The sequence below is a fragment of the Danio rerio genome, chromosome 4, assembly GCF_049306965.1.
Source record: "Danio rerio strain Tuebingen ecotype United States chromosome 4, GRCz12tu, whole genome shotgun sequence".
Taxonomy (NCBI): domain Eukaryota; kingdom Metazoa; phylum Chordata; class Actinopteri; order Cypriniformes; family Danionidae; genus Danio; species Danio rerio.
Window position 1 is genome coordinate 9,325,001 of NC_133179.1, and position 22,500 is coordinate 9,347,500.

At 34.2% G+C, this 22,500-nt stretch overlaps 2 protein-coding genes and 1 long non-coding RNA gene across 7 annotated transcripts in view; 1 reads left to right on the top strand and 2 right to left on the bottom strand.

Annotated features, from left to right (window-relative positions):
• Window positions 1–9,479, bottom strand: part of ttll12 (tubulin tyrosine ligase-like family, member 12) — a 36,355-nt gene extending 26,876 nt beyond the window's left edge. For both annotated transcript variants that reach the window (XR_012401457.1, NM_200252.1), the window contains 4 exon segments: window positions 9,297–9,479; window positions 8,949–9,103; window positions 7,257–7,455; window positions 5,725–5,884 (listed from right to left, as the gene is read on the bottom strand). Coding sequence is in view for 1 of the 2 variants with exons in the window: in NM_200252.1 (NP_956546.1) it covers window positions 5,725–5,884; window positions 7,257–7,455; window positions 8,949–9,103; window positions 9,297–9,431 (649 nt within the window). In the remaining variant the exon portion in view is untranslated.
• Window positions 9,480–10,228: 749 nt separating this feature from the next.
• Window positions 10,229–22,500, bottom strand: part of pnpla3 (patatin-like phospholipase domain containing 3) — a 15,605-nt gene continuing 3,333 nt past the window's right edge. The window contains exons 2-9 of one of the 4 annotated variants that reach the window (XM_073945925.1): window positions 20,983–21,131; window positions 18,801–18,866; window positions 16,626–16,835; window positions 13,873–13,933; window positions 13,558–13,758; window positions 13,143–13,275; window positions 12,192–12,299; window positions 10,229–11,070 (exon numbers count right to left, since the gene is read on the bottom strand). In XM_073945925.1, coding sequence (XP_073802026.1) covers window positions 10,848–11,070; window positions 12,192–12,299; window positions 13,143–13,275; window positions 13,558–13,758; window positions 13,873–13,933; window positions 16,626–16,835; window positions 18,801–18,866; window positions 20,983–21,131 — 1,151 coding nt within the window. In that variant the 3' untranslated portion in view covers window positions 10,229–10,847. 4 annotated transcript variants of the gene reach the window in all.
• Window positions 21,448–22,500, top strand: part of LOC137491517 (uncharacterized) — a 1,931-nt gene continuing 878 nt past the window's right edge. The window contains exons 1-3 of the long non-coding RNA XR_011011454.2: window positions 21,448–21,543; window positions 22,204–22,261; window positions 22,377–22,440. This is a non-coding gene — a long non-coding RNA (uncharacterized lncRNA). The remainder of the gene's footprint in view (window positions 21,544–22,203; window positions 22,262–22,376; window positions 22,441–22,500) is intronic.

A 22,500-nucleotide genomic window follows, 5' to 3' on the forward strand; every position in this document is an offset into this window, starting at 1 on the left:
AGCAGAGGGCAGATATCTAGCACTTGGAACTGAGAGGTAATTTGCCAGGACACTTTCTATAAACTGTTACTACTTTACAATCAGTAGAAGTTGCAGGGAATCTTCTGCCTTTTGTTTTGTCTCTTTTTTCTTTGCTCGATGACATTGTCTATGTATCCGTCTGTGTCCTACCTATTCAAGTATGTAAAAATAGTTTTCACCACTGTAAATATGTTTTGGCGTGTGTGTCCAGACGTCATTTAGTCTATATTCTGAAACATTTCAGAGTTTAAATTAAACAAACTAAATTAAAGTCAAGAGTAATTCAATTGATTAAAGAGTTGAACTGAACTAAGATGTAAAGTAAATGAACAGGAAATTAAATAAATATTCAGAGAAGTTATTCAGAGAAGACGTGCACCCAAAAGCAGAAGTTGAGATCAGAGATGTGAGTCCAACAGTTTGCAGTCAATATCTCCATTTGGGTGTCTAAAGTCTGTGTTAAAAGGCATGCGGCCAAAGTACAGCACATGAGGACCTTTAAGGTAGACTATGAAAAGCAGCTGATTCTGGGAAAATTGAATTGTGGTACCTCACTTGTACCCTAACCATAAAAGAAAATATAGACATAGGAGTTTTGCAAAAAAGGGAACTACTACCTTGCTATTATTGAAGAATCTTTAGTGACTTTATCAGTTTATATAAAGCTGTGTGAACTTTATACTATCACTTTATGTGTTATATTTCTAATGGCCTTAGTATTATTATTCTGTGTATGTTTGACTACTATTCTTTTATCTGAATATAAAGAACCCATTGTCAGGCAGACTGCAGGCTAAATAGGAAAACACTCAGTTGCAGAGCAGTCACAAGTGATTAAGATGCATAGAACAGACTGCATGCGCTGCTGCAGGTCAAGGGGACACTAGCCCTGAGCTACAGTCTGAGACACGCTCATAATCAGAGAAACAATATATTATATGCTGAATTTACAACTGACATCATAATATATATAGCAAAATCTATTATATGTTGTCTCTGCAGAGTTGATACAATTGGAGAAGTCGCGTACAAACTTAGGGTGAACCCGAACGGCGGGGATTTTTAATTGAAAGTAAAAAGGTTAAGAAGATTTGATGAATGAACTGGAAGACTGCTAAAGACAATGTTGTGGAAATCTGTTCTGGTTCTTTTAGAGATTATTCAGGAAATAACCAAAGTCTACAAAAGAAGTCTGAAGTCGTTCTGATTTACTCAGGTTGAAGCGTTTATTGTCACAAGCGCAGTTTGCAACAACAGAGGCGATATGATCATATGTCCCACTGATCAGCCTCTATCGTTCAGTTTTATACATACTGTCCTCCTCCCTTATGATCAATATCACATACATCACATCTCACCAATATCTACAGTTTGATCATTAGTCTTAATTTCTGTCCCAGCTGCATCCTGCTCCCCAGACCAGGCTGACGTATACCCAAAGTTTAGTTTTTAATTGTTATTTGACCCAAGGATAACCTTACCATGTCATCTGTAGATAAGACCCTTGTGTCTTATGGATAATAGCCCCTATGGTCCTCTCTATGATCTCTGGGATGATACGGGTGCTCTGGTGTGGGTGCCCTTGAGGACAGCAGGGCATGTAATGATCTAATAACCATCTCCCTTTAGGCATATCATATCTCATAGCCTATTTTCCTAATAGAAGCTGACATTATAAGGTAGAAGTCAGGTAAAACATCACTTACATAGATAATGCTGAGATATGTGTCTGAAACGTCAGTAAGACAGATTCCACTTCCAATAGAATAAAGTTATATATATAGTCTGAGCCGCATCATATGGCATTGGAGTAATGAGTGCATTCATTATACATTCATATAATCAGTCACAAACACATATACTGTTATTTTCACAACAATAGGAAGAGGGAATAAAGGCTCTGTGCAATGGACAGACTGAGACCAGACGCCCAATCATCTGTCTCTGTTGTTATGCTGACTGCTGTGACAATAAAACCCTGTTTGAAGATCTCTACTTCTTTATACTTGAAGACTTTATTTTTGAACAATCTTGCACAACAGTATAAGCAGTTTCTTAACTTTTCTGAGAACACATTACATACATGTCTGAGAATATTTAACTCTCAAAATACATATCAGGCCCTGAGAAGAAGGTAATATGAGTACCAAAGCTAAAAAAAAGAGCAAGTTCACCATGCATGCATCGTAGAGCCATACAAGATTCAGCTGACCACTTGGACGGGTGCAAAAAGCACAAGGGTCAGCTAAGCATTTCAGTTTAGGCAAGCATAAAACACTGGTCAATGCATGTTAAATATTAACAGAAATATTTGGAATGCATAATGAGACGTAATTGATAACATATTCAATATAATCAAACTAGGGCTGAACAATATATCGTTTGAGCATAGATAGCACAATGTGTGCGGCTAAAATAGTCATATCACAGTTATTATTGTTTATTAAAAATTAAAAGATGAAGATATTAATAAATATACTTATTTTTAGTTATTATTTATTCAACAAATACCATTTTATTATGTAATTGAAAACTGTTAGACTCCCCTGAAAACCATAAAGCTCGGTTTATTTCTTTATTTTTGCTTGTAATTTATTATAATTTATGCAGATGCACTGCATAGAAAATGACTTGATCATCTCAGTCGATCTAAATTAAAGAAATCTTTCCCAATAGAGTTATTTAAAAAATCTGGTGAAATTATTCATATCACGGTAAAACAAAATATCGCAGATATGTCAGATTTTTCCAATATCATGCAGCTCTACATCGAGCCATAGTAAATATGTAGATTTCCTATAAATAATGCATCACTAAGTCAATGAACCATTCATTGATTTTTAATTTAGAAAGAATAGTTTGTCAATAATTGTTTGAATTCTTCAGTCAGTCAGTTGGAAATCAGTAACCTAAAGAGTCCAGAGTGTATGAGTGTGAATGCAAGAGTATGTAGATGTTTCCCAGTGATGGTTTGCAGCCGGATGGGCATCCGCTGTGTAAAACATATGCTAGATAAGATGGCAGTTCATTCTGCTATGGTGACTCCTGATAAATAAAGCGACTAAGCCGAAAAGAAAATGGATGAATAAATGAATGTGTTATTTTAATATGTGGCCTATGTAAAATAAAAAAAGCATATGCTGTCCTTAGTGTCATTATCTTGGGCTTAAAAATAATAATTCAGATATAATTATTCAGGGGGTTAATAATTCTGACTTCAACTGCATATTTTTTGTTTTAGCAAAAAAAGCCAAATAAATTATTTCAGCTTGAATCAAACAGATCAAAGGGAGCTTTAATAATAAAAAAAAAAACGTTTAAAGCTGAAATTTCCCATCACTCTGGCCATCTGGCAAAAAAAAAAAAAACACACAGATGGAGATAAGAGTCTGCACTCCTTTAGAGAAACCAACACAGGAGTATATTATCAGAACAGTCAAGGACAGACTTTTGGACAGTTTAGATAAACATCCTGCTAAAGGCACACAAGAAGCTAGTAACAAGTACTGAAACTAATTTGCTAAGCAAAAAAGAAAATGTTTTGTTTATTAATATATGTTTTTATTATGTCATAATATCACGTTTCATTCAAAATAATGTAAAGCTCTTGTTAATAAGTATTACTACACTAACCTATACACAGCTTTAGCATTACACAGCACACATTTAGGTCAAACATTAGAATCATAGTTCAGTTAGAGAGTGAGTCATCTGTGCTGATTCAGTGTGCAAGTGAGTCGCCTGAGTGATTCAAATGATTCGATCTAAATGTGTTTGATTCATAATAATATAGCAAACTGTTTGCCGGATTTATAACGAAGAGACACTGCAAAAATCATTATATTAAGTTAACTTTAGAAAACACCTTTGTATGTTAATGGGATTCAATTTAGGGTGTTTGTATTTGGTGTGTCTTTTTTTTCTACAAAGTGTTTCTTCAAGCTTTTTAATGCATTAAATATTATATAAAACATTTAATATTAAGAAAATAAACTTTCGACTTATCTATGTGCAGACTTACAGGATACAGGATAAGATAAGCTGAAATTATCATCGTCCTTTCATTGTTCTCCTCTGTTTTAATGTTAATACAGCACTATAGTAACTGTTAATGTTATGTTAAGATATTAAAGAAGTAATTAATGTGTGTAATCTATTATCTTGAGCATACATCTCTTGAATTTATGAAGGGCTTACAGGAGAGTGCGCAAAATGTAATGAAATGAATTTACCATTATGATCATCTATGTCAAGTTGATAAATAATCAAGCTATTCTGCTATCAATGTATGTTTCCGGAATAAAATGGGCAAACGTATGGATTGGCAAGGGGCTGTTAAACATACCTGTGAGGGAAAATTTAATAAAAAAAACTGCAAACTTGTTGCCTCAAGAGTTGAGAGTGGTAATGTAGTGGTTTTAGGTTTTTCTCTTAATGAATCAAATTCAGTCTGGAGGTTATGAATATTAGAAGAGTATACTTTATTGTCGACAACAAAGGAGATTTTTCAGGAGACCCCCATTAGCATCTCTGCCTGAAAATTCTGTCTCACTGATGTTCTGGCCTGCTTATAAACTCTTTTGCAGCTTTTTTTCACATTGTTCTACATATGTCACATAAGATCCCACCCAGTTTTAACCCCTGACCCCAAATTCCACCTAGTTTAACCCCTGACCCAAACCTGGTAACCATATACCTTATCCATTTCTTGTGACACCAAAAGGCTAATTTATACTTCTGCGTCAAACGCCGGCGTATGCTACGGCGCTGACGCATAGCCCTTCGCCGTGGCCGTCGACGTCGCTGACGTGCACCTCTCAAAAAATGTAACTACACGTCGCAACAACGCGTAGCGTAAGCTCTGTGTTGGTCAGCTTGGTAGCGCTGACGAGTCTGGGCGGGACCGAGAGCAGCGCGAATGTGAGCGAGCGATTGTTTACAAGTGTGGAGTCCCGTGAAGGATCTCCGGATGGAAAGTTTTGTTTTTTGTTTACCTCATAGTTAAAGTTGTTGCACGTTCGCCGGTTCCTGCTTCAAAATGAGCGAGTTTGAGTCATTTGTACAACCAGGAAGTGTTCAGGAAAAGCAAAACAGCAGCGAAGAAACTCGACACAGAGGAACATTTACACCTCACTGCCAACTAGCGTTTCGGATGTGTTAATGCAGACCAACAGAGACAGCGCGCAGAAGTATAAATGCACAGCTGCGCGCGTTACCTGCGCCGTGAGTTACGCCGATCACTTGACGCAGAAATATAAACCAGGCTTTAATACTTCTGTTGGTATGTAAGTCTACAAGCAGATTATACACATACAATTTGAATATATAGATTAACTTCACACTTTAAAGAGTATAAAATCCACTTCAGTAACTCACAGAAGCTGCTACACCACATATCCTAGCCAGACAAACTATTAATATATCAAATTATAACTCAAGGGGGGCTAATAATTCTGACTTCAACTGACTGTATATACACTTGATTATATGTTTGTACTTAACACTTTTAAAGAATAAAAATCATCAAGAGCTGTTTACTGGTTGAAAACATAACCTGTTTATCCCGTCAAAGGTAAAGGATGACTGTTAAGATCTGCAGAAGCCCTGCAATATCGCATTTATATTACAGTGCAATTGAAAGGTGAAATGCACAGATATTTGTTTTCTCTGTGTATGTGCAAATGTTTTTTTGTGAGTGCATACCTCCATATTCCAGGTTCTGCAGTGGCCACAGCACAGAATAAGCAATCTGTTGCGGAGCGTAAAACAGAGGAGCCATACAGCAAGTCGGCTGTGAAGAGTGCTGAACCCGAGATCCAAATTCATCCATGATGTACCAAACAGGCACCTTTTCTTCTGCAGACTGCAATAAGAGGAGAGTTTTGAGTTTATTGCCATTTTAGCCTCCCTGACTGTTTCATGGCAAAACAGAGAAAACATTAGTACATTTCAGAATAATTAATATTTAAATAATTCATAAACATTTTATATAAATAATGAAAGCATCACTACATTATTAGACATATCAATTATCTATAATAAACACATTAACTACAATAAAAAGAGATCAATAATAAATAATAATGCACAAAATAATACATAATAAATAATAGATAAAATATGGGCCACACTTTATTTTGATGGTCCATTTGTTGAATTTAAGTTATATTGCAACTAACTCTCATTAGATTATAAGTAGACTTTTAGCACTAGGGTTAGTGTTAGTTGACATGTGGTTGCAAAGTTTTTTATGGTCAGTTTAACGTCTGTTGAAGGAGCAGTATCAGCAGATATTAAGCAGACAGTCTACTAATACTCAAATGGACCATCAAAATAAAGTGCTACCAAAATATGATTTAAATTATGATAAAAGTTCTACTATTTTGGAAGGATTCACAATAAAAATAATTTCACTCCTGATAAAAATCCCTGTATGATAACATCAAAAATAGGGCATTGCAACACTTAAATTATGGATGGAATTCATGTCTGAGAAAGTGTCGTATGAAAAAATTTGCTAAAATGAATGGCGATCACAAGGTTGGTAATATATAGGAGAATATAGACAAGGAGCGTGTCGACCCTGTTGTAGTATTTTCTTTATGCATTTATTACTATTTTCCTAATTAGGTTTTCTCATTTTTTTTCACAGTATATTTTTAAATGTAAAGAACTTGTATGCATTGTGTATTTTTGTATGGTGCATGTTATATTAAGAGGAAATCAATAAAAATAGGGTATTGCAAAAGGCATATGTTTGACAGTTCTTGATATTGAAACATTGACATTTTGGAGCATCTTCTCCTTTGACAATTATTTTATCATCAAACAAATCAAACAACAATTTTATCATCAGCAGCATATATTCAAATATGAATATAAAATGCTGTTATAACTTTCCAATAAGGTTCCATTAGTTCATGAATTTACTAACATGTACAATCAAAGAACAATACATTTTTTACAGTGCTTATTCATCTTGGCTATTGTGTGTAAATAAAAATACAATAATTAATTATTAGTTCTTGTTAATTCGCTGTGCATTAATTGATGTTGACATTTTTGGATTTTAAAAATGCATTAGCAAATGCTGAATTATTATTAATAATTGCCATACATTTAATGTCTGTTCTTAGTTTATGGTAGCGATTACATTACATATCATTACATAATGGAGCCTTAATGTAAAGTGTGACACTTATATCCAAATCCTATTAGTATTTCCTTTCTCTTACTCCCTGGGATAGCTGATAGGTTTGGTTGTATTTCCACATGCTGTCCAGTATCAGATCCACAATATCTGGATCTGGAGCCTCTCCGTGGAAAGGCAAACACATTAGACTGGCCATTCTGATCAGCAGGCCAGGAATCTCCAGAAGCTGCTGACGTGCGCTTTCCACCCTATATGTCCAGGCATGATCGACCAGAAACACACTGTGAAGCAAATCAGAGAGAAATGGGTTAAAGACCCATGAATAAAAGTGGAACGCTGTTTTATTATCATCCGTTGTTTTATTTCATCCATAAATTTCAATGCGAGCAGCATAAAGTAATGACTTTCATACTATTTAGATGACAAAAAACATGACTTACAAAAGACACACATTGAAATGTAATTTAGTAAAAAAAAAAAAAAGATTATATATATATATATATATATATATATATATATATATATATATATATATATATATATATATATATATATATATATGCTCCAGTGAATTAAATATAAGCATTCATTTAAGTTATATTTTAATTTATTAAAAAAAACATGTATGGGCGTCATGGTGGCGCAGTGGGTAGCATGATCGCCTCACAACAAGAAGGTCGCTGGTTCAAGCCTCAGCTGCAGGGGCACTCCCAAGGGGTGGCCAGAGTTTACACACCCCTTGATTTTGCTGTTGTTATTATTAATTTAAACGTAAATTCACAATATTTCAATAAATAAATAAATTGCAGCCACAAATTTATTGTGGATTGATTGGTGCACTGACGTAGATGATTCACAGACATGACATATACCGTTTGCTTTACAATAAAAGTATGTGAAAAATAACTCAAAAGTTGTTTATATATATGAAAAGTGTTTGTAAACTAAATATAGTTTTGTTTATTTTACTGAATTTTAATGTATTGTTTTTTAGGAGATGAAATACGACATTTCAAGAGTAATTAATTAAATGAATTAAAACCACATTACTTTATTTACCAGAAACAAAAATATAACATTACAATGAATTCGTATTTTTTCTGTGTGTGTGCCAACCCAACTTTACAAGAGAAGCGTCTTGTGAACACTTGCAATGTCTATTTGTCCTCTAGATCTGCCAGCTTCAGACTGCTGAATAATTTTTTTCTGAGATCAAATTGGCGCAATAAAGCCTTCACAATAGTATAAACCATTATAGTGGAGTTGTATTGCATGCATTTTATTATATATACTATTATTATTTAAGATACAGATAAGAGAAAACTATTTCTCTATTAAAGAACTGACCCTCCCCCCCACCATACAACTTGTTTTGAAGTCCTTCAGAAGGGATCAAGCGCTAATTAGGGGGGGTCAATCCCCCCACATACCCTGTAATTCACACTCTGACTGTGTATAGGTACATTCTGATGCTGGTTTATGGCCATTCTTGCTTGTCCCTTGCTTGTCCTTGCTGCTTCTTTGCTGTTTTTGTTAGTTTGTTTGTTTATTTTATTTTTTGTCTTTCAGGCAGGGAAATATTGTTTATTGCTTTGTAATTCATCTGTTAACACCTTTCCCCCCTCAAAAGTAAATGTATATACATTTTCTCCAGCATCATATACACACACTTATGTGATTTCACACAAATAAAATATTTACAAACGTGTTTTTCAACTCCTTCAAATAATAAGACCCCCTGAATTCCTGACAAATGAGCCACTGCTGCCCTCACCTGGTGGGATCCGCAGCCTGCAGACCACTCTCTCTGGTCACAATCACTTTATAAGCGATCTCATCTCCAGGATTGAGTCTCTTTTCTTTCTCCTCATCCCCATCTTCATCTTCCTCCACTTGCATGATGCCAAACACATCACCGGCATCAAAAACCTACAAGAAAAAGGCAATCAATACAGTTACCTGCTCATACTAGTTCAAACTACTCTGGAGTCTTGGTGTATATGACTATACACAAGAAACAACATGATGATGGTTTTAATCACATGCACAATAAAGCTTGACAATTGAATAATCAAACTGGCACACAGTCACAGTCTCAGCAGTGCTGGCAGTATATATTTACCTCATTGGCAAGTTTTAAATGCAAACTCTTCCAGTAAAGCGGAGGGATTCGTGCAGCCTTTAAAGCGGGACTGTGCAGAGAGAGGAAGAGCTGATACTCTTTATCCTCCTCTGTGTTTACACTGCCGTTCTGCATCTTTTTAGATGTTGCTAGTTTCCTTCTGACAACTCACATGTGTACTGTGGAGTGGTGCATTGTGGGAAACAGGTTTAAAAGGCCAGGGCGTCGCGTTGTCTGTCATGTCGGAAGCGTTTAAATTGCGTATGTTTTAAGATTATGATAAAGAATTAAAATATTTCCACGTATAGAAAGCGGTCAAAACAATGAAGAAAAAACGGTGTAACATTATTTTTTTCACTTTCAATCTTGCTGTTATTGTAAATCGGCTATAAAACAGGTTCATTAAAGGAGTTAAACATTTTAATGTTTTAATTGTTGCATTATTAGCTTTACAGAAATATAACCAACACCAATTGATATCATATATCATTTATACTATGAATAATATGTTATTATTTCTTACTAACGTTAACGTTAGTTAAGTTACCTGAAAATTAGCATTAAGTAAACCTTAACGTTACCATACTGCAGTTTCTCTCGCCCATAACCGTATCCTGTTTACAGATTCGTTGATTAAAAGGCACATTTTAACCGGAGACTTTCTGTTAACACTAAAGACATGCATAGACATATATTAAAATCAATATTTGAATCAAACAAGGCTATAGTTTATTACACGCTGTAACCGCATGATGGCGCGCACACACCGCGGATTGATATGAGAGACGCGGAATAAAAGTAGTGCCGGGTGCTTAGAGCTGTGATCGACCAATCAGAATTAGGCATTTAGCATAATATAAGCATACTATAACAATCATCGATTTATTAATTTAGTTTATTTTTAACGATTAAATAATTCAGGCAAGAGTCACTTTAAATCACAATATTTTTAACAACAATCAATAAAATAATTGTGCACATTTGTCAGACAAACATATCAATACAGAAAAGCATTTCCCCAGGTGTTACATGACAGTTTACATTATGTACTTCTTAAATAGCAACACATTCTGTCTTCAGTAGATTTTTTCTTTTAAATATTCTTTCTAATTTGCCAGGAAAGTGCTGTGAGGGGGCAAACAATGACGGTGAATTCATATTACAGTATATTGCATTGTCTTAATCTCTTTATTGGTGGCATGGACTTGTATGGCACATATTAAAGTATTCTGAGGTCGCAGAGAAGTATTAGCACCACTTGCAATGTAAACTCTGGCATAAACTGTCCACAGTACATAGGCTGATACAACAGATCAACACATCTTTGGTTCTGAATAAAGACGAAAGGCACATTTGGAGAACGTCCAAAATGTCACAATAGGAGTGCTTGACATGTCATGTATATTTACACTCGGCGCTGGATTCCAAAGATTTTGTCTACACAAACTGTCTTTCCCACTGCCAAAATATGCAGAATGACTTGTATATAACCAGGGCAGTCATGTATACATGTATATTTACTAAGCCCCAGCATTGGTCCATTTGCTTCTCTTAATTATTTGGTGAGCCAACAAAGAAACTCATCTGCCTGGACTCACTGACAGGACTTTCTGGACAGTCGATAGAGGAAGTTGTATGGATGTTGTTAGGAAAAGTCCACTTGTAACTATCAAGGGTGCTTGCAGAATGAGGTATGTGTCCAGTGCAGTCCTTGATGGGCATCTGTAAATCCGCCATTGGTGGTTCACTAACACATCTTCTCAAGGGGGCGCCGCTAAACAATATAAAAGACAATTGTAATTTGGACTCATTCATTCATTTTCCTTTGGCTTAGTCCCTGATTTATCACAGTGGAATGAACCACTAACTACTCTGGCATATGTTTTACGCTGCGGATGCCCTTCCAGCTGCAACCCAGTATTGGGAAATTTAATTGGGATCTCTCATTGCTTATTAGACTGTTCGTTTAATTTTGTTGCTTATATTAAAGCTAAACACCAATTCTACACCACAAAACAATCATTTACAGATTCAAAATACAATCATAAATTTTAATAACCCTTTAGTTTAGGTCACAATTTATGATATTAATAAATTAATAACTAACACTATGAGATTAATAAACTACTAAGTAGCTGTTTATTAATAGTTAGTAATGTAGAAGTTGGGTTTTGGGTAGGATTAGGGATGCAGAATAAGATCCTACTTTATAACTACTAATGAACAGTTCATATCTTAATAATAGGCAGCTAATAAGCCAACAGCATGAATACCATACCATAATGAATAACCAGTAAATAGCATTAGTTTATAAAATCACATAAAATAAAAAAAAATTATCTAACATTATTAAAAGTATTTTAACTATTATAAGTACACTAGATGACATTGCAAATAAAAACTTGTGCAAGGTGTCAGTTTTATGTATGGAATAAAAAGCTACATTAAACATTCGATGATGATGATGATGATGATGATGATAATGATTTATTTGTCACATACACTTTTACATGTAGAAAAATTGGACTTAGAAATAATTGCTCTGTGGCTTGTTTTGTCTTTTGAATAAACTCCTGAAAATACTTCCTGTGAACTTCCTATTCAGCAATATTTACAAAATTGTAAGGCATAAAACTGTTCATCATTGATAACAGCACTGATATTAACAGATAATTGATAATAAAAAACGTTTCTAAAACACCAAATGAATTAGAGGGAATTTCAACAATGCCTTGAGATTGCCTAAATTTGCTTGTAAAATGTATTACATTGATAACAAATTAGAGTAAAGACTTGCGATGCTACAAAGCAAAAATAAATCAAATAAACGTGTGTTGTTGTTTTTTTGTGAAAGTACAGATGTTTAACAGATGAATGATTCCTGAGGGGTCTTACCTGTTTGCTTCTGATGCTGCACCTTTCCAAGCCAATCTGTAAACACCTCCTGCCACCTCAGTAAGCCAGCGCACATCCGCAGGGACTTCTGGGATCCACTCCCAAAACCTTTTAAATGTAAACGATACAGAAGTTAAAACACTGTGGCGTCCACTCAGAGGCATTTCATTCTGAATGATTAGGTAAAAGATTTCGGGAGAGTTATTATAACCTATCAGACACCTCCTGTTCACCATTTCTGCTTTTTCTCATGGCGCTGTCAAAACTGACAGCTGGAGAGGCGTGGTTAAGTATGCTATCCCCGCCCCATACCTCAGACAGATCTAATCTGAGAATTTAACTAAAAACAAACAGGAAGTGTATTTCCAGATTTTAATTAAGGTTTAAAAGGGCAAACTACTTGTTTTGCTTAAAGACAGGCAATTGTTCACTACAAAACTAGCAATGTGAGCTAACAAAATCACATGGTTAGTTTTGATTTCATGTGTACTTTAATGTATTAAGAATACACAATGCCTGTAAACTCAAAGCATATTTACTCCAGTTTTCAGTGTCACATGCATGATCCTCTAATACACAGGTGTCAAACTCAGTTCCAAAAGGGCCGCAGCTCTGCACAGTTTAGTTCCAACCCTAATTAAACACACCTGATCAAACTAATTGAGTCCTTCAGGCTTGTTTGAAACCTACAGGTAAGTGTGTTATAGCAGGGTTGGAACTAAACTGTGCAGGGCTTCGGCCCTCCAGGAATTAAGTTTGACACCCCTGCTCTAATAGGATCAACTTATGCTCAAAAAATTATTTACTATAAGTAATAATAATAATTACTGTACTTTCAAACCTTGCTGAATAGGAAATACATTTCTTTCCCAAAACATATTAAAAAAAATCATACTTTCCCCCAAAGTGCTAATAGTGTGATCAACAGAGAAATGAAGTGCTGGTATTGACCTCTGAGCTGCAGAATAAGCGGATTCCACTGGCAGTGTGTACGGCAACAGCATATAAGACGCCACACGCACTGGCAGCAAACCAGTCACCTGTGCCAGCAGACCGTGCTTTTCTCTGCAGGCGTCGCAAAAAACTGCAAATAAAAATATGCACATGATATAGTATGATAATAAAATAATTTACATACATACACACATACGTACATAATTTAATAACTTAAATGCTTGTACAAAAATGTTATAAATATAATACTAATAATACTAATACTGATACTACTACTACTGATAATAATAATAATAATAATAAATGTTGTTGATTTATCATTTTATTTGTATTTCTTGGTATTTTCATTAATTGCCAATATCTCAAAACATGCAGCCAAATTAATATGTACATGGAAACATTTCTCATCTACCTTTCTTAATAGGTGTTGGCAGGTTATCAACAATCTGTTCATCCAGCCACCAGTGGTGTTTCCTCAAGAGCCGGAGCCTCCGCAAGACCCACTCCTTGGTCGTTTCCTCCACCACTGGATTCTTCTTCCCAGGGCAGCAGCAGGTTGGTGTGGCCTGAATCAGAGCCATGTCTACTCCTGGACATGCTGCCTGTAGCAAATCTACAAAGACACATCCCTGGGTTATCTTCTGCACCACAGGCACGTATCGTAGTAGGCATAATTCATTTATGAACAATCGGAGATAAAGATATACTAGAGATAAAGAGCGCTCACTGTTTTCCTGGAGAAACCGTAGGGCGTCTTTATACCCGCTCTGACACATCTCTGCCAGCACCTGCCAAAAACAAAGCCAGGATTTAATCAGTGATTCAAAAATGGCAGTAGCTGAATACATTAAATAATGCTTTGTAATGTCTAGAGTGTTTGTGCATGTATAAGAACTGCAAAGCTACAACGTTTTTTTTTTTAAAATTAATTGTTGCAAAATTGTACATCACAAAACAGGAAACGATAAACACCGCAAGGCATATTTACCATTAAAAAAATGTATTAATTATTAAAAATGTTCTACTAAAAAAGTAACAATTATAACAACAGCAACAAAGAGCAAGGAGCAGTGCATAAGATATACATCACAGGAAAAAAAACACTATAATAATAAATATTTTGAAATTGAAGTACAAAGAGCTTCAGTTTTTTTATTTAATTTTAGTTTCTTAAATATTTTAAGCAGGTGGCGCAGTGGCTCAGTCTTTAGCACTGTCGCCTTACAGCAAGAAGGTTTCTGGTTCAAGTCCTGGCCGGACCAGTTGGCGTTTCTGTGTGGAGTTTGCATGTTCTCTCCGTGGGTTTCCTCCAGGTGCTCTGGTTTACCCCACAGTATTTGTGTGTGAATGAGTATGTATGGATGTTCCCCAGTACAGGGTTGCAGCTGCATAAGTTGGCGGTTCATTCGGCTGTGGCAACTACTGATGAATACAGGGACTAAGCTGAAGGAAAATGAACGAATGAAGTATTTGAAGCTTTGAGCCATTTTCCCTACCTCAGAAAGAAAACACTTAAAAAAGGGCCTGCAGTTTTTCCCTTTACAAGAATAAATATAATATTTCATTCATTCATTCATTTTCTTTTTGTCATATCTGGGGTCGCCACAGCGGAATGAACCGCCAACTTATACAGTATATGTTTTATGCAGCGGATGCCCTTTCAGCTGCAACCCATCACTAGGAAACACCCATACACTCTCACTCACACACATACTCTATGGACAATTTTAGCTTACCCAATTCACCTATCACGCATGTATTTGAACTGTGGGGGAATGTTGAGCACCATGAGAAAACCTACACAAACACGGAGAGAACATGCAAACTCCACACAGAAATGCCAACTGACCCAGCCGAGGTTTAAAGCAGCGACCTTCTTGCTGTGATGCGACATCGCTACCCACTTTGCCACCGTGCAGCTAATATGATATTTACCCATTAATAAAAAAAAAGTTCACAGCATTAGAGAAAGAAAAATGTAAATCACATTTGTAAAAGATTCTTCTAGAACAATAGGAGGAGCTACAAAGTTTAACAGCATAAAATGAAATCTATGCCACAGTTTGAAATACACTGTAAAAGTGATTAGTTGACTTTGCTTTAGAAAAGAGAGCTACCTTGTTGCCTAATTAATAAGTAAACAAACTATGTGCATAATTATAAAAGTTAAGTCAATGGGTTTACTGACTTTTTAAAGTAAAATCAACTTCTATTTGAGGTTCTATTTGAGGCAAAGGGTTTACTCGCTTATTTAAATTAAAGTAACTAATCGCTATTTATAGTGTGTTAGTATGCCTCCCAAATGCCTATGCATGAATGTGTCAGTCAGCTGTAAAGACGCTGTAAGTGTGTCTATACTAATCATATATTGTCAGATCATGCACTAGTGTTGAATTTGACAGCTCATTTTACATGTTGTGATCTACAGTATATGCAGTGTAGGAATATTGGGAGGAATGGAACTAAATAATATTTCTAGATAAAAATATATAAAAAATACTACGATTTCAGACATAATAATTGGCTCACATACTGTTTTTTTTAACATGATTTACAGTAGAGTAGTATTTACTTTTCAATGCGGTCAAAATAACATCAAACTCAAAGTAAAACCCACAGTGGTATTGAATTATAATTTAATATTACATTATATTGTTGCATTATACCATTATAATGGTTTTATTGCAGCATTATAATGCATGAAAAGAAAATGCCTGAGACAAAACAAGCAAGAAAACCACCATAAAGAAATTCTTAAATACAATATAGGATTTTGCAATGCTAAATAGACCTTCTGTTCAAATGTTCTAAACAAAAACCTCAGGAACACACGTGTACTGTTTGCTCTTGTTGACAGGATAAGTAATAAGTAAGCCTTTAAACTTGCACCCCAAGTGAATTGCTTAGTGGCCAGAAGTGCAGAAGTTTGCATTAGGAAAAGGGGTTTTACACTTTCAACATATGTTTGAGGTCTTTGGCCAACTCTGTATTAAAGTGAAACTGCTAATCTGACAGCAAACATATCCACAAATGTGAGGTATTTACCAGCACATGCTTCTCAAAGGCGTAATAAAGAAGGAGGATTGTGTAACTGCTCATGTAAATCACTCTCAGGCACGTGTGTGTGTGTGTGTGTGTGTGTACGTATAGTTGAAATCAAAATTATTAGCTCTCCTCAGATTTTTTTAAGTTATGTTTAGCCTAAATACCCTATAATATTTTTTCTACTGGAGAAAGTCTTATTTGTTTATTGTTCGGCTACAATGAAAGCAGTTTTTAAACCATTTTAAGGTCAATATTAATAGCCCTCTTAAGCTATTGTTATACAATGACTTGCCTAATTACCCTAACCTGCCTGATTAACCTAGTTAAGCCTTTAAATGACACTTTAAGCTGAATACCAGTATACTGAAAAATATCTAGAAAATATTACGTACTGTCATCATGGCAAAGATTAAAGAAATCAGTGTGTGTTCTTACTTTAGGCTCTGGGGGAAACAGGGCCTTGCTCAGTCTGTACGCGTTGTCCAGATTGAATTGAATGCTGGTGTTTGTGAAACGCAGTTCGTGGAAGCTGGTGGAATTGTCTTTTGGACAGATGTCGCTCTCTCCAGAGAATGGAGAAACAGTGATGGTGTTCTTCAGCTCTGACTGGGGCAGATTATCACTGATGCCGCCGTCCACATAACGCTGAGGAGACAAAAAAAGTGGAAGGTTTTTGTGTTTTAAGTCTCACTCATTATTATTATCTGATCAGAACAATAAAAACAAATCAAATTCAATTAGCAGAAGTCAAGTGTCAAATTAGGTATATAAATTATCAAACTGTTGGTGAAACAAATAGGAGATGAACTTTTATAACGACACATTTAAAACACGTTTATAAATAAGTCATGATACTAAGTTGAATTATATTTACAATTATTAAAATTCCGACTTGCTGACTTGTTTTAATACATTGTGGTTTTGAAGCAAGTCATCCAAAATGTGATCATGATTCTTTGATTAATAATAGTAAACATGTAGATGGATTTTTGCTCAGAAAAAAATCTATAACTATTAATAAAAACTACAATAATCAATAACCAATAGTAGAAAATACTGGTTTGAACATAATTAAAGTAATTAAATAAATGAATAAATGAATGAATGATTAAATAAATAAAATGTATAACTATTATTAAAATCTGCAATAATCAATAATCAATAGAAAATACTGGTTTAAGCATAATTAAAACATAATTAAATGAAAAAATCAATGAATGAATATATAAATAAATAAAATGTATAGCTATTTATAAAATCTACAATAATAAATACTATAAAATACTGGTTTAAACATAATTAAAAAGTAATTAAATAAATGAATAAATATATGAATGAATGAATGATTAAATAAATATATAAAATGTATAACTACTAATAAAATCTGCAATAATCAATAATCAATATTAGAGAATAATGGTTTGAACATTATTAAAAAATAATTAAATGAATAAATAAATAAATAAATAAATAAATAAATAAATAAATAAAATAAATAAATAAAACGTATAACTATTAAAAAACCTGCAACAATCAATAATCTATACTAGAAAATGCTGGTTTAAACATAATAAAAACATAATTAAATAAATTAATAAATAAATAAAATGTATAACTATTAATAAAATCTGCAATAATCAATAATAGAAAATACTGGTTTGAACATAATAAAAAATTATTTAATGAATAAATAAGTAATTTATGTAAATAATTAATTAAATAAATACAAATAAAAATCTGTCTCTTGTTCATTTTAGGCTTGACACACTTTTAAAATTTTAAAACATAATTTATGGAACCGCCATAGTAATATTTCAATAATTTATTTATCAATAATAAATATTACACATTTTTTACATTACTACATTTAAATATTGTACATTGAATTAAATATTTAAATACACATCAATGGAAACCACTTCACATTTACAAACCTAAAAGCACAATTCTAGCTTCCCAGTTCTTAATAGATCCCTAAGGGGGACATTATTTGTAATACGCCAAGACATTGGCATTTGCAGGCTGTTGCATTATAATCTCAGAGTGGTCCGATTCAGAACTGACCAGCAGTGAACCAGTGGAGTGATCAGACCATTAGACTTACATAACATCCTTTATTTGCCAACTTTACAACTAAAATCACTCAATGAACCACAAGCTAAATCTCATAGTTTTGATGCATTTATTAATCTGGTTTTGATGTTTCAAAGAAAGTCATGGTAAATATAAAGTCCAGTAACTAAACAATAACCAGTAGTCAGCTGTAACTAAAGATAAACAGACATGTGAACTGTTCCACCTCTCTGCTATTTCTATACATTGACATCTCCTTTCCAAAGTACAAGAACACAATGTTCTGAAAAATGGGTGGAGGGTGGGCTATTAGCAGATTTACTTAGTAATAACAATTAATCAAGAATACCTGAAACAACAAGCATATTTAATCCTCTTATTGAGGCTAATTTACTGTGCCCCAGTGACTGAATTCTTTGAACTCCTGCTGAAATGTCCTAATTCTCCCATACTGAAATAAAGCCAAATATTTTGGCCGTGTTTCCTCATAGAGCTCCCCATTAAAAAAAATGACTTGTTGTGAGCTTTAACACTTACCACACCACGGAAGGCAGGAGGGATTAAACCGCAATACACAGGAATGAAACAGCTACAGATGAGAGCCTAGAAATTGAGAGGAAATAAACGTGAACACAGAGCAGAAATTGGCCCTGTGTGTGCATTTAAAGAATACCGAAATGTTTGTGTTATTTAAGTCCAAACAATGTGAAATTAAGAAATATAAAGTAATTATTTAACAAGTGCTGACCTCGATCTTTTAAATTATTGCATTGAAAAAAGCAACAACAAAAAAACAACAACCTGGAAACATTTATTAGTTTTATTTCAAATGTTCACATTTAGATTTGCTTGCCGTTAATAGTAGGTTTGGCATGCTGTCTTGGGAGAGAACCCTGAGCTCGGAGATAACTGAGCCCAAGGCTCCAGCCTGGTCAATAAGCATATAACGGGGGTCCTAGATCGGGTAGGTCTTGAGAGCTTCCCTTAGAAAAGGGAGGATGGGGTGAAAGGAGGGATTCTTCCAAAACGAAGATAATGCAGTAGGGTAAAGTCGGTCAATTTATTGTAAGCTTGGATCAATCTGATTGGATTATTACTGATTACAGATGAGAATCCAGCTATGCTCAATCATATCACGTGCTCCTTATTAGTTAACTTATAAAACTTCACTTATTTACTCCAATGTCTCCATTGTTACTCCAAACTTATTTAACCAATGTCCTATTGAGATTCACTATCTCTGGTGTTTCCTAGTGATGGGTTGCAGCTGGAAGAGTATTCGCTGCATAAAACATATGCTGGATAAGTTGGCGGTTCATTCTGCTGTGGCGACCCCAGATTAAAAAAGGGATTAAGCCGAAAAAAAAAATGAATGAATTTATTCCAAAGCGATGTGAGGGATAATATGAGGCATGCAAAAAGTAATATTTATATATTTACCTTAAAAATCCAGTAATATTATGTGAAAGCCAGAATGGTTTTAAAAAGTCTGTTGAGATCAGATTGAAGGTAATGCATATTGAATAAACACTTGCATTCCGATGACTAAATTTGCATATACAAAATAAAAACCAGAGAGAAATCAGTAACATTTTAGCATTATTTATAATACTACTACAATATTACTCTTTTTTATTACTAAAAATATATATTTGGAATATTATATATATATATATATATATATATATATATATATATATATATATATATATATATATATATATATATATATATATATATATATATATATATATATATATATTCCCAAAAAAATTTTATCTTGTTTTTTTTTAATAATTTTTAAAGGGAAATATTTATATTTAACATTAATTATATTTTAATTTAAGTCTTATGTATTTTAATTATATTTCATTTAATTTAGCTGCAAAAGCAACAATTATAATTTTTTTATTTTATTCAAATGTTTTATTTTTATTATTTTAATTAATTAATTTTAATACTTTTAGTTTTGGTTAATAGCAATGCCAAGTTTGCACAATTTTTATGAATAGGCACAAAACGAAAATGCCATTTTTCGCACATTATTTATCAGTTTATTCATTCATTTTCCTTCGGCTTAGTTTCTATTTCAGGGGTCGCCACAGCGGAATGAACAACCAACTATTCCAGTATATGTGTTATGCAGCAGATGCCCTTCTAGCTGTAATCCAGTCCTGGGAAACACCCATACACACTCATTCTCACACACACACACACACACACACACACACACACACACACACACACACACTACGGACAATTTAGTTGATTCAATTCACCTATACCGCATGGCTTTGGACTGTGGGGGAAATTGGAGCACCCGGAGCAAACCCATGCCAACTGGCCCAGCCGGGACTCGAACCAGCGACCTCCTTGCTGTAGGGCGACAGTGCTAACCACTGATCCACCATGCTTCCCCAGTTTATTTATATAAATCTTATTTATACATGATAAAAAACAAACAATCAGCTCTTACTAATTGAAAAAGGCTGAAATATTTAATAAATGAGCATGAATGAGGATTTGTCTGATGCTTCTTTAAAAAAACAAAAGTTATGACATCATCTTGAAAGTATTTAATCAGATGATATATAATTAGCGTGAGCTCATGTTATAACCCTCATCATCATCATGTAGATAAAAGCATATAAAAGGGAGATCTGCAAGTAGGCAGAAAATCCCATTCCCAGCTGTTTCTATGCAAGCAAGATGCCCTAACCTGGATGAGCTCCTCTTTGGAGCTGAAGTCAGACACCAGGACGTTTTGGCCATCCATGACGCGTGTGAGCGAAACACAGAGTCGTCCAGAGGAGAGTGTGTGTGCATTGGACGGCAGGTCGCGATACAGGCCTCCACGTATCACCTTGACTATGTTGAATGTTGGGTGCAAAGGGCCCAGATTACACTCAAAAAAATGAATTATGGCTTTAGTTGATCCAAAGAATGTAACTATGTTTAAATTAAACAATTCGCTTATGTTTGTGTATTAAAAATAAAAGTGTTGTGTTGGAAAAAATTAGAAAAAGTAAGTTTTCACATTTAAACAGCTCGCTTAATTAACATGAATGAAAGGGAGTTGTGTTGCTTCTGTAGTACTGCATTTTGGTCAATAGGTGGAGTAATATCTGCACATGCGCAGTTTCAAAACAACACAGGAAGTAAGAAGATTCAAACCACAACGATCACTCTCAGTTCGGCGCCATATTATGGGAATCAAAAGATGAAGATTACAGTACAAATTGAGAACGTGCACAAAGCTTTCCCCAATGTGGACACACAGGTGAGATTTTTTTTACTTTTTATGTATTTATACTGAGGCTGTGACAACATTTTAATCATAAATGTACTCTCTTGTAATACTATGTTGTGTTTGTGTATAGTATTGCTATGAAATTGCCATGTTCCCTGTGTCTTTTCCACATTATAGACAGATAAATGTATAGATTGTTTTGCATTCCTGTGAAATTTTATACTTGGTATATATTAACTCCCCCAAAATAAAGTTGCAAACGTTGGTAGTAAAGAATAGTCATGTTAGAATAGTCTAAGCTTTTCACTCATCATAGCACACGTGCTGCTGATAATGTGACAATAAAAGTGATTTGATTTTTTATTTGATTTGATGGTCTTTATTTTAAATGAGTATCAAGCAGTTTGTCGAGTTTGAATGCTAGTTTTGATAACTTACCTAATATTAATTAAAATGTGGTGTTAGCACAGTGTTATTTATTATTTAATTGTATTATTCAAGCCTGTTAACTTAAAAAAAACCCAGCAAAAATGCATTTGTGACACTTAAAAAGGATGACATCTAGTATGATGACATATTTAATGTAAGCTTATTTGTTTGGTCATCTAACACGTTTTAATTTGCTATTTATATTATTATATATTATTTTTTTACATTTTTGCTCACTCACATCTATTTTCTCCCTCACAGGTTTACAGCTCAACCTCTAAAGTCCCATATCTGGCTGAGGAGACTGTGGATCATCCAGGTACTATGCCTTTAGATGCCTATACACACATTAAAATGATGTACAGTAAAAATTACTAGTAATTTTAACTACTAATTGTTTAGTAAATTACTAATTGTCATTTCATGTCATTTAGAACATCACCAGTGGAAAAAAAGGTGTGAATGCATCCTCAAAGCCCCTAAGTGAGGGAGTACATGGTAAGTTATTTTATTTTATTTTTTTAAACATTTTGTATTTTCCTCTTAAACCAATTCCTC